The 13,647-nt window shown below is 34.9% G+C and overlaps 1 protein-coding gene across 1 annotated transcript; it reads left to right on the forward strand.

Moving 5' to 3' along the window:
* The first annotated feature begins 668 nt into the window (after window positions 1–668).
* On the forward strand, window positions 669–8,944 carry LOC149791970 (DAZ-associated protein 2-like). Its single transcript, XM_089969305.1, has 3 exons — window positions 669–774; window positions 5,637–5,741; window positions 8,186–8,944. Exons 1-3 carry the CDS (start codon window positions 676–678, stop codon window positions 8,312–8,314), a joined length of 333 nt encoding a protein of 110 aa, XP_089825431.1. The 5' UTR covers window positions 669–675; the 3' UTR covers window positions 8,315–8,944.
* Window positions 8,945–13,647: the final 4,703 nt, after the last annotated feature.

Consider the following 13,647-nt stretch of genomic DNA (forward strand, 5'->3'; position numbering starts at 1 on the left):
TGGTGGTTTAAAAACGTGGCTGGTTAAGTCATGTGATTGAATGATGAAGGTGATATTTGAGGCAGATTCAGTTGTAGGTTAGTCTGTTTTGCTGTATGTCTCTCTATGTAATAATCTTTTTTTTTCTTCGGGGCTCCGAATTGTGGAGTGGTCTAAAGCACTTAACATTATGGATAGCTGCCATCCATTTCACCTGTCTGCGTGGGTTCGAGTCACGGGCTCGGCCAATATGGGTATGTGAGAAAGATTGCCAGTAGCTTCTCTTGGGTTGGTGGTACTTTCTGGGGTTTTCTTGGGTTCTTCCTCCACCATTTATACTGGCCGCCATGTATAGCCTATCTTGTGCTGAAAATGGTGTTAAACCATACAACATTTTTTTATATGCAGTAGTTTGTCTCTTGAGAGGCCATCTCATCATCATTGGAAACTTGCCATCACAAATGGTCTGGCACATGATGGTGGGGGGATTGTAAAACAAAATGTGTTATTTTGGTGTTATGAATGGTGACCTCTGATCATAAGTGGCCTCTTTAGAGAGGTGCCTTTCAAGAGGGGTAGTACTGTACGTGTATCAAATACATTTAAAAATAATTTGTAATGAGTATTATTTAGTGAATAAATGATCATTATTATGTGAATATTCTTGAAACATTTTCTTTCCCAGGGATGCCATTAATGGCTCAACCCATGACTGGTGCACCACCAATGTATGGAGCCGCATATCAAGCATATGCCAGCATTCCCCCTCAAGGACCCCCTCCTCCATATACAGCGGTAAGAAATCAACATAAAGGTTACATTTTGGGAGTAGTTGGTTGCATTACATGGCAACAATCTGATGTGCACATTTATCACCTTTTGCTGCCTGTGATGAGATTTCCTAGTTTTTCACATAATTAGACAATTCAACAAGCACAATGTCCCACACATAAAATACCCTTTGTATTGATTGATAAGCATGATGTCCCACACATAAATTAAAATACCCTTTGTATTGATTGATAAGCATGAGGTCTCACACATAAAATACTCTTTGTATTGATCGATAAGCATGATGTCACACACATAAATTAAGATACCCTTTGTATTGATTGATAAGCATGATGTCACACACATAAAATACCCTTTGTATTGATTGATAAGCATGATGTCACACACATAAATTAAGATACCCTTTGTATTGATTGATAAGCATGATGTCACACACATAAAATACTCTTGGTATTGATCGATGAGTATGATATCCCACACATAAAATACTCTTTGTATTGATTGATAAGCATGATGTCACACACATAAAATACCCTTTGTATTGATCGATAAGCATGATGTCCCACACATAAAATACTCTTTGTATTGATTGATAAGCAAGATGTCACACACATAAAATACCCTTTGTACTGATCGATAAGCATGATGTCACACACATAAAATACTCTTTGTATTGATCGATAAGCATGATGTCACACACATAAAATACTCTTTGTATTGATTGATAAGCATGATGTCACACACATAAAATACTCTTTGTATTGATTGATGAGCATGATGTCCCACACAAATTAAAATACCCTTTGTATTGATTGATGTCCCACAGATAAAACACCCTTTGTGTTGATCGATAAGCATGATGTCCCACACACAAATTAAAATACCCTTTGTATTGATTTATAAGCATGATGTCTCACACATACAATATCCTTTGTGTTGATCGATAAGAATGTCACACACATAAAATACCTTTTGTATTGATCGATAAGCACGGTGTCCCACACATAAATTAAAATACCCTTTGTATTGATTGATAAGCATGATGTCCCACACATAAATTTAAATACCCTTTATATTGATTGATAAGCATGCTGTCTCACACATAAATTAAAACACCTTTCGTGTTGGTCGATAATCATGATGTCCCACACATAAAATACTCTTTGTATTGATTGATAAGCATGATGTCTCACACATAAATTAAAATACCCATTGTATTGATTGATAAGCACAGTGTCACACACATAAAATACCCTTTGTATTGATCGATAAGCACAGTGTCCCACATAAATTAAAATACCCTTTGTATTGATTGATAAGCATGATGTCCCACATAAATTAAAATACCCTTTGTACTGGTCGATAAGCACATTTTCACACATAAATTAAAATACCCTTTATATTGATCGGTAAGCATGATGTCCCACACATAAAATACCCTTTGTATTGATTGATAAGCACAGTGTCACACACATAAAATACCCTTTGTATTGATCGATAAGCACGGTGTCCCACACATAAATTAAAATACCCTTTGTAATGATTGATAAGCACGATGTCCCACACATAAATTATGATACCCTTTGTATTGATTGGTAATCATGATGTCCCACACTTAAAATACCCTTTATATTGATTGATAAGCATGATGTCTCGCACATAAATTAAAATACCCTTTGTATTAATCGATAAGCACAATGTCACACACATAAAATACTCTTTGTATTGATTGATAAACTTGATGTCCCACACATAAATTAAAATTCCCTTTGTATTGATTGATAAGCATGCTGTCCCACGCATAAATTAAAATACCCTTTGTACTTATTGATAAACACAATGTCACACACAAATTAAGATACCCTTTGTATTGATCGATAAGCGACTGTTTGAAAGAAAAACTTTGAACTTTCGTATGGCATGAAAGGTCATGTTGTGCCTCAGTGGTGTCAAATTTTTACCTGTACTCACATTAATCAGTGAAGCAGTTTTATGTATATTCATGAATAACAAGGCTGCCATAGGTGATAAAGGAGAATAGTGGATCATTGCCCATGGTTTGTGTCACTGGTTGTTGGCATTTTACAGTTATTGTATATTATCAGAATTGAAGTAGTGCATAATTTGTTGATGTTTGTCAGCACAGCCATACATAAGGTCATTCAGTGTAGAGGCAGTTGCAGCCAAGTCAAGCCAGGTCATTCAGATAGTAATTAATAATCCTGCACCATTTCAGATCTGCCAACTCTTACGATTTTGATGCAAGTCTTATGTAAATTACCCTTAAAATACGGACTTAAGGCATAAAAGCAAAAACTACGGGAAAATGATCATTGCCGGAAAATCTGGAAAATTTGTTCATCGGGGTTTTATTTAGATCTGGGTTTTATATTAGAAGTAGTGAAATTGGTCAGGGAACGAGACTAACTTTACAGCAGTACATCAGACGCTTTAAACTGCACCTATTTGTTCATGCGAAGCATCTGCATGATCATAGAATTTTCTTCAAAATGGCGTCATGCAAGTGATTCATGTTTAAGACGAAAGGGAAAATAAGCCTCTTGAAAAGTGTTATTAATAAACATAGGAAAATAAAAAGGAATATTCACATTCTTCTGAATACAAGCTGGAAAGGATATCACATGCCAATGTGAGTATGTCAAGTTAAGAGACAACAACACGCCATTGAGCTGCATAGGGTTTGGAACTAGAATGGTTTGAGCATCCACCTCAGATGCATGAGGTTTGGGGTTCAAACCACGGCAAAGTCATACCAAAGACTTATAAAATGGTACTAATTGCTGCCTCACTTGGCACTCAGCATTAGGAGGTTATGTTAGGACTGGTCAGCCTGGTGTCAGGATAATGTGACTGGGTGAGACATCATGCTACATGTCTGCGGCATTATGTCCCAGTGCTAGATAACTGTCATGTGTACACATCATAGCGATATGACTTAAAAATTGTTAAAGCTGTGTTAAAAGTCCAAAGCACACACACACACACACACACACACACACACAGCATTTTTTATATATCAGATGAGTGAGATTCTCAAGTTAAAGTCCTTCAGTTCACCTGAAGTGTACTCATTACTAGAAGCCATATTTCTGTACAGAAATGTAAGCTTGTACTGGAGAGATCTCTCAATGAGATAATCTTGCATCTGATTGCCTGGGCATGTGAAAACTGGTGACTGGACTTCTGGTTCAGATTTTTATTAGATTTGGTATATAAGCTTATATCATAACAGGTTCTGTGCGTTTGTAATTTTTTAAAAACATATCTCTAGAGAGAAAGTAATTTTAAAGTGATGGAAGAAAATTTTAAGTTCATTGTAATATAATACATGTTTAAAAGTTTATTTCCAAATGCCATGTTCACAGGGAGCCCCTCCAAAATTTTCCAAATCGGGCCCCAAGTGTGCTAAGGCCGTTCCCGCCTACTGTGTTGATATTTTTAAACCATGTGGTAACGCCTGCTGTGTTGAAATGTTTAAACCATGTGGTAACGCCTGCTGTGTTGAAATTTTTAAACCACGTGGTAACGCCTGCTCTGTTGATATTTTTAAACCATGTGGTAACGCCTGCTGTGTTGATATTTTTAAACCATGTGGTAACGCCTGCTGTGTTGAAATTTTTAAACCATGTGGTAACGCCTGCTGTGTTATAATTTAACTTCTTCATCTTCTATATTTTATCTATAAAAAAATTATTTTTATTTTCTTAATTTTATTTCATATACACTTAATGTAAGAACTACATAATTATGTAGATGTCTTGTAGGGTTTCAGAGTTATTGGACATACTGGAAGATAGAATTTTTTGGTTTTGCACACTGCTAGCCAGGTTCCCTGATAGCTATTGCACTTCAGGTATGATTGATTTGTGATTTGTTCATAGTTCACTGCATGGAAATTACAATACACGTTGGTTCAGAGATGTTGCCAGGCCATGGGATAATGGATTTCTTGCAAAAATGATGAAGAGACATGCACTTTATAGAACACATAAGAAAAAGAATCCATTAAGATAAAATTGATGTCTTTTGATCATGATTTCATTCCCTTACATACTTATAGAAATTATTGTTTGAGTAGAAGGCGCCTTGTGATCTAGACCTGCTTAAGCTGTTGAGGTGTTGCAATTGCTATTAGAGAAATAACTAAAGGACAACAGCTGTGAATTATGTTGAAACAAAAGAGAACTGATTTCTTTAGGAAAGTTGGTGAGATGGAAAGATCGTCAACTAGTAAGGAGGAAAGATCTGATCATTTGACATTAACTGAGCGTGGTAATACAGTGAAAAGTTGGCACCTTGCTAGATGTGACTAAAATATCATTGTGAAAACCTGAAACTATTTAGACTGTAACAATTAAAAGGTGATTTTGGAAGCAAAATTTACACTACTCATAGGAATAGGCTAACCGTGCTCCTTTCAAACTGTCACTCTAGGAAGAAAATGTCAGAATATCGAAGAAGAAAGAAACTCTGTTTGTATATATATGTATGTATATTTCATTCGCAGATCTTCTGACATTTTTTAGCTACACTGATGGAGTTTCAGAGACTTGTGGCCTAACACTTGAAGCAGTAAATAAACTGATAACTAAGACAGCTAACATTGTGTCTGCCCAATAATAATCTTTCGTTTTCAAAGGCTTTTTAAAGAGGAGTCATATGAGTCAAAGATTATTATATGCTCATTTTTTTTCTCTGTTAACTTTGCATTGTCAGAATCGTTCAATATTTTATGATACTGAACACACGCAACTTCATATTGCACTCATAAAAGAACTACTTTCTATTCTATATATCAGATGCTTGTCCTTAACCAGTCACGATTCATCTGTTGTCAGTTTCAGTGTGCCCAGCAAGCAATACCTCCCCAGCAGCAACACATTATGATGGCACGCAATGCTTTTGATGCAGGTGCTCGGTTTGATGGCATTGCACAACCCAGGATACCTGTGAGTTGTGATCTGTAATAAATATTTTGTAAGTAAGATCTGACATCTGTCAGCATGAAAATCATAGTATGCAGCATGATGATCACACTATGCAGCATGATGATCACACTATGCAGCATGATGATCACGGTATGCAGCATGATGATCTTGGTGTGCAGCATATTAATCACAATATGCAGCATTATAATCACAATATGCAACATGATCATGGTGTGCAGCATAATAATCACAGTATGCAGCATGATGATCATAGTATGCAGCATGATCATGGTAATCACAGTATGCAGCATGATCACAATATGCAGCTTGATGATCATGATATGCAGCATGATAATCACAGTATGCAACATGATCATGATATGAAGCATCATAATCACAGTATGCAACATGATGATCAACATATGCAGCATGATCATCATGGTATGCAGCATGATAATCAGAGTATGCAACATGATGATCATGGTGTGCAGCATGATAATCACAATATTCATCATGATAACCATGGTATGCATCATGATAATCATGGTATGCCGCAAGAGATGCAATCATTTTAGATATAATGATCGCACCGTGATATTAAAAATCGAACAATATTAGGGTCAATTTGGCAGGGTTAGCTCAATGTATGTATCGTTTGTACTATAAGAGTTATCTTCCCATTGGCTATGTTGTGAGTTAAGCATTCTTTCCATATGAATGGTTGAACAAAGGGTAGCCAATTTACCCCAAAAAAGTGAGATGTAACAAGACATTAGGCATTTAAGTAATGAGATATTGAACCCAGTACAGGCACTCCCCGAGATACATAAGGGTTACATTCCTGGGGCCTCTATGTATGTCATTTTTTCTGTAAGTTGAGTTTTACAAGGCTACATATGGCTTTGACATTATGGTGAAGGGCAACTTTGATGAAACTTTAACATCATGAAAAATGTAATAATAATGATTTGCACATAAACACGATGGGAGAAGCGGAACTATATACTGTGTGTGCACTTGAAGATTGAGAAAACGCAGTTGGTGCACATATTTTTGGTTCATTGCCTATCTGCAAGTTTATGTATGTCACAGTTTACGTATCTCTTTTTTCATCCATCAATCTGTCCATTTGTCTGTCCAGTCATGTATCTCGTAAACAGTATACCACTACATTCCTTGCACATATTTGGATGCCATTTGGTAGATGAATTTCTTGTCGCATATAGATGCCTTTATACATTTTTGTCTTGTCAAGTCCAATTATAACATTATTGCCCTTTGTCCATCAATATTATATCTACACTACAGCAGATCTTATATCCAGCTCGGGATATTATGGTGCAAAAATATGGTGGATGCATTTTCTCAAGACTTATAGTGCCTTTCATGGGTTATTTAAGAAACTAGGATTGACCAAGATATTTTGAATGCATGGATATATTTTTTAATTTGCAAAATTTTGACAAGTCGTACTGGCAGTCAAAATCCAAGGTGGTCCAAATAGTTGCAGTATGGTTGATGCATTTTCTCAAGATCTTTTTATGCCTTTCATGGGTTTTGTCATGTCAGCTCTATCTTGGATAGAGTTATGACCCTTGTTAATTAACATGCTATCCTAATATGATCTTATCATAGTAACCAGTATAGCTCAGGATCAATTTGGAATAGTAAAATACCAATGAATTTTAAGTAATGGGGTTGGCAGTGTTCCCTGAGTGGGGTAACGGGGGGCAATATAAAGTAGCCAGTCGCTGTGTCAGATTTAGGAGGGTAAATTACTGACTTTATAATGTTTTGTCTTGTCAGGTCCATTTATTATGGAGTTATTGCCCTTTATTCATCAGTATTTATGTCTACACTACAGCAGATCTTATATTCAACTTAGCTCAGAAAGTATTCCAGATATTATGGTGGATACATTTTCACAAGACCTTTATGTGCCTTTCATGGGTTATTTAAGAAACTAGGATTGACCGAGAAGTTGTGAATGCATTGATGTATTTTTTAACTTGTAATATTTTGGCCAGTCCTACAGGCAATCCAGTTGTAGAAACAGCCAAGGTGGTCCAAATGGATTAGGGTTTCTAATTTTATGGAGAAATTTCCAACTACCAATATGTATGACTTTTTTTGTAAATTACTGCACTGAGATATATTTGATGCATGTTCTTGTTTAGGACATTACGATTGCTTTTATATGAATGTGCCTTTTCAAAACACCATTTCTTTATAAATGGAATAGAACCAAGTCATGAGATATATGGATTTGTCAGATTGTAAGGGAAAAGAGAAAATAAAGAAGTATTATTTATGCTACAGATTTCTAAGTCATTTGTTGAAGTTAACTTCTCTTACACTTGCTTATGAATGACCTTTAAAAAGATAATGTATAAATTTGGTGAAAATGAAAGAAGAATAAAATTATAATGTATAAATTTAGTATTGACTTCTAAAATTATTTTCAGCCACCTCCACCAGGTGTTGCTCCCAATGCAGCTCAGCTTGCTGTAATGCAGGGTCACACTGTGGTAGGAACTCAACAAAGTGCAGACTGGTTCACTGGAGTAAAGGGAGGTGGCTATACCTGGTGGTAACTTGATAAAGAACCAGTCCAAGTTTACAAAGAGTTACAGCAACAGACTATCGATACCTGTAGTTAAGTAACCATTTGATGAAAACAGAGGCTTCCTAAGTATGAAATGGTTGTAGATTTATGGAAAGAACTACTGAAAATTTCTGCAAAGATGAGATTTTTTCATTATAGTAGGAAAATATCCTTTAATAAAAAAAAGTATGATTATTTCGTTTGAAAATTACACATTATTACAAAAACATGTCTCACAATTCAGAACATGTAGATGTTTAAATTTAGTTAACTTTTGTAGCCAAGAGTTATTATATCATACATCCATGACATGTTCAGGAAATAAATGAACAGATGTAGCGACCCATGTAATTGATTGTTTATCAATGTGTTGACAATCATACTACCATGGCAAATTTTCCTGCTGACATGTGAAATTGTGATTGTAAATGAAATCATATTTTTAATAACTGATGCCATGTATTTTTCAATCAACATACTTGGGACATGAAGATGAAATATTTTATATTGTGCTACATGATTAAGAAAGTTTTGTTTACTAACTAGACTCTCATGCTAACATGCTGACTTTCTCCTTCATTACCTTGAACCAATAAAGGTGTCTTTAATTTTACTTCAGCCTTTTTTCCTAATTGTGATATACAGATGCTATGCAAGTTTGGCACTTAACCTTTTGGACGACAATTTTTACATCTTAAAATCATATTGTGCAAAAATTTCAAAAATAGTTTAGATGGAATTATTTAATTAAGACATGAACCAATGTGATATAGAGGAAGATCTTACAGTGTGTCAGAATAGTGTGATCGGCTTTGTATCGGCCTGCAGAGCCTTAAGCAGGGGTGGGATTTTTCTTTCTCATCCACCAAAACGTTGTCCCACGTCTTTCCCTTTTGGCTTCCTAGATCTGTCTTTCCCAAAGGTAGTAATGTTTACACACTACCAGTATGGTGTCATTTATTTGACATCATCCATCTATATATTGTAATATATAAATTGTACACTAACTTTAAATATTCTGCAATGTTTTTTTTAAAAAAAACAAATTAATGCAAATGATGGCATGTACAAGAAAAAAAGTCTTCCAAACATGTTTGAACATGATTGGGAAATCAAATCTTTTGGGGATATGATTTCAAGCAGGGACCTAGAAAGCCTTATCTTTGATACAAATCTTGTATTCTCTGGTTAAATGTTTCAGTCCTTCCTACATACATAGGGAAAATTCCAAACTCCTTGCATCAGTACACATGATTTACTATGTTTCTCTTACTTCATTATTTGCTTTTAGATTATTTCTTCTGTAATAAAACTAATAGAAAGTGAGTGTGAAATGTAGATCAAATGATAAATACAATGACGTATCATATTTAAAAGGTACATGTATTAATCTATGACTATCTCCTGGCATGAAAAGTATTCCATTTTTGACCATATTTTCAAACAATTACATTGAAAAGATATTAATGGGACAGGTAAAAATGGTTAATTAATCACAAGTGCCTGACGATGGGATAGTAAACTTGGTTGAATTGAATAGAAGGAGTTGTTTCTCCCTAACATTCTTTTGTATTTTACATGGTCAATGTAAATCAGAATGACATCTTAATATTTTCTTTTGTACTTAATTGATAGGTGCTGGCCCCTAAAAGTCACTTCAACTGAAAAAGCACATTAAAAGTCATACATGTACATTTAAGTGGAAATGTGTAAAACAAACTGACCATTTGCTGTGTTCTAGTTTGAACATTTTCTTGGAGCCAGTAACAATGAATTAAATACAACAAATATTTTTATGATGTATTACAAGCTTTAGATTTACTTTAGAAAATTCACTGTACCAGGACTGATAAGGGACACAATAAATCCAAACCTTCGATTGCATTCAGCCAGTATCCAATACACTGGCGCCAGAGTAATTTCTTACTTTAATGTTTGAGACCAAATTATGGAGGGAATAGTTGAATGTACCCATATGATCTTCCGTTTAATGACTGCAATTGGTCTATTTTGTACAACTAAACCTGGTATTAGTTGTCAAATTAGAACTAAACCTGGTATTAGTTGTCAAATTAGAACTAAACCTGGTATTAGTTGTCAAATTAGAACTAAACCTGGTATTAGTTGTCAAATTAGAGCTAAACATAGTATTATTTGCCAAATTAAAACTTAAACCAGGTATTTGTTGCCAAATCAGAATCCAAAACTATCAGAAAAATCTCAAATTGCATGCCATTTGTGTGGTAAATGACCATGGAGAAAACGGCTGTAAATATAATGCTAGTACATCTGTACATTTTTGTAAGATTTCCTGGAAAAAAAATTAAAATGGACAAAAGTCCGTTGAGAAATGACCATTTTAGCTTCCTTTTATTTCACATGATTAATGTAAAAGTTGAGCTAAGCTTTTATAATTGGGCAAAATCTAAAACAAGTACAGATCAAACCAGTCTCAAGCGCAAGCTGTAAAAAGTAAGTTGGTCAATTGGACCACAAAACCTGGCTGTTTAAAACAGGTGATTGTTCATTACAGGTTATCCTTTTTGGATTTGACTGTTGATTGGTTTTCTATTCAAGATGATAAGTGCCTTTAATAGTCAGTCTCTTTAATAATGTTTACTGATGGAAATATATGCAATATAATGGAATTCCTTTCATTCTGATCCAGTCGGATAATATAGATTGACTTAGTGCAGTTTTTACGTTTATTAATAAGTATAATTTACATGGTTATACTGTACGTTTGAAATTAAGGGTATGTTTATATGTATTTATCTATATTTATCAGTCCAGCATCTCTTTAGTATCGTTGTGATTAATTATTTTTACTGTTATACTAATATTTGTCACATTTTTTCTTTGCAAATAGTAGGTCTTTGCAACTTATTAAAAAATATATATATCATTCAGCCATGATTAGTGTATATACAGTGTTCACTTGTTTCTTTTCAATCAGTTTGTTGAATAAAGCTTTTATAAGCTATGAAGGACACTTGTATTATTATTTTCAGTTGGCGGACCTGTAAAATACATCACAAGATTGATAGCAGTTTGCTTTTAATTGAGCTAGCACCTGTCACGTATAAGGGTCTATACTGCTGTTAAGCAGAGATGTCTTGTACAGAAGCTGTTTCAAAACCAATAGTGAGTTGATGTTTCCTCTGAGCACAGGTATATTGTTATATTGCATTATGATTTACTGTCTCTAAAGAGGGATGGCGTTAGACCAGTTGGACTGATTTGGCTCAGTCCGGTCCCAATCTCACAGGGGCCCTGTGTGTTAGTAATTTTTAACAATATATTTATAGAAAGATAGTAGTTTTAAAGCAATGGAAGAAAACTTAAATTTAATATCTTTTAAAACTTGTTCAAAAGTTTATTTTCAAATGCCATGGTCATAAGGGGCCCTGCATATCAATTCAGGGGGCCCAATGTTTGCATGTTTGCTAAGGCCATTACTGTCTCTATATGTAGTGATGTACCTAGGTTTTTCAATCAAGGAGACAAATAAAATCGATCCCTACATTGCAGTTATGCTCGGAAATGAGAGGTGGTCGCTCATGACAGGTTTTACTGTACCTCTGTGCCCATATAATGATGACGATATGGGATTTCTTTTGCGAGAGCAGCATATACTGAAAGTCTGAGTTCAGAGAATGTTCCCTGGGTGTGCTCAAGGTGTAACACTTTTCTATGGAATTCAAGCGCTGCCAACCCTCACGATTTTGGTGTGAATGTCATGACTTTTTCAGTGATTTACGGAATCATGCCACATGCAAAAAATATCACGAATTAACCAATTCTCAATTATTTTAACTCTTTAATAAAATTACAGATTTCCTGTTAAGCGATAGTCGTGATATCAGCAGTTGCTGAAATGGTCCAGTACTGGTAGTCACGATATTATTGGAACTATAGCGTATTTTAATCTATATGTATAAGAGCAGTTTTACAAATGATTTTGAGAGAAACTGGGGCCTAACCGGCATTTTGCTCTGCGCCGCAAAACACTGATTTGAATTACCATTCAGGACCGCATCTTGAAAATGTCTTCATCAAAAAGGAAACAGAAACGTATTACACAAATAGTGAAGTTTAGTTTGGAATATACCAAAAGTTGGTCATATATTTAGCCAACAAACACCGATATACATCAAGCTTTTTTCACACTGTGTGCCACAAATTTTAGCATTGGGCATGGTGGCAGAGACGATGTGAGGAAGTACATTGGTAGTAAAAAGCACATAGAGGTTGGGAAAATTAAGAACTCACAGCAGATTTCAGCTCTTGTTAGAAGACCTGCAAGCTACCTTTATCTGCTGGAGACCATGCTAAACAATTGTTCAGACAAATATTCCTGGACTTGAATATCGCTTCAGGATTTCATGTCAAAACCCACTAATTTTTATCTTTTCTTTTCTCACAAATTGCGAGCCTGAATGGTTGACGTCTATGGAATTCCCACTTGAAGAATAAATTATGTAGTTCAAATTCGTACTGGGAGCCAAAATTTTCTAAACTTTCTATTAACTTCTAATAATGCTTTTCACAGATGCTAGGTTTGTTAGCTTTAATAGTGGGAGACAGTAGCGTTTATGTGATGGGCTGTTGTCATTTGTATGTTGTACAAGGTGTGTTCATTAGCACAAGATTTTATCACTCCTGCTTAGCTATTGGGTGAATTGCCTTTTAAACGTTTCACGCAAATACATCACATGCTCTGCTTGGTCTTAAAGAAAAACATTGCTGATCTGATATTCACATGGCCATCTGGAAAATCTTGTCTCAACTTTCTAATAAATGAACGGTTGTTTCAACACCGGAGTTTTCAATCCAGACTTATGATGTTCATAGTCTTAAAATACCTCCCTGTTTGTACCGTTCTACTGATTTAAAAAATGAAAAGCATAAATGAGATGAAAAATTCACAGAATTTAGTTCATTCATTCATTTATAATTTCAAACCTGATTGTAACCAGGGTGCACTAACATTGTTAACATCTGCACCTTTCATACCAAACAAAAGTTTTCAGTATACAAGATAACCCTGGTCACTGGTCTTTTCCATTTCCTGAGCAAGTCCATTTTCAGCTAATGGGTGGATGGAAGAATATACATATATGTGTTTAGAAGGCTAATAATAAGTTGTTTGCTTCCAATATTTACAATGTCAAATCAACCAAAGGAAATGAATTGTAACTACAAATTTGCCTTCCACGTAGATTTTATTTCTATGTACATGTGTGCAAAGGAATATAATTCAACTTTTAACTGTACCGGTACATTAATTGACAGAATTATCTGACAGCTGTCAAAGTGGAT

Source organism: Sinohyriopsis cumingii, chromosome 9, assembly GCF_028554795.1.
Source record: "Sinohyriopsis cumingii isolate HCF-2022 chromosome 9, ASM2855479v2, whole genome shotgun sequence".
Taxonomy (NCBI): domain Eukaryota; kingdom Metazoa; phylum Mollusca; class Bivalvia; order Unionida; family Unionidae; genus Sinohyriopsis; species Sinohyriopsis cumingii.

Bases quoted from the DNA above. Each gene is read 5' to 3' on its own strand.
- LOC149791970 (XM_089969305.1), top strand. From the start codon at position 676: ATGGCTCAACCCATGACTGGTGCACCACCAATGTATGGAGCCGCATAT. The intron at 775-5,636 runs GTAAGAAATCAA...TGTCAGTTTCAG, and splicing joins CCCCTCCTCCATATACAGCG to TGTGCCCAGCAAGCAATACC. The intron at 5,742-8,185 runs GTGAGTTGTGAT...AATTATTTTCAG, and splicing joins TTGCACAACCCAGGATACCT to CCACCTCCACCAGGTGTTGC.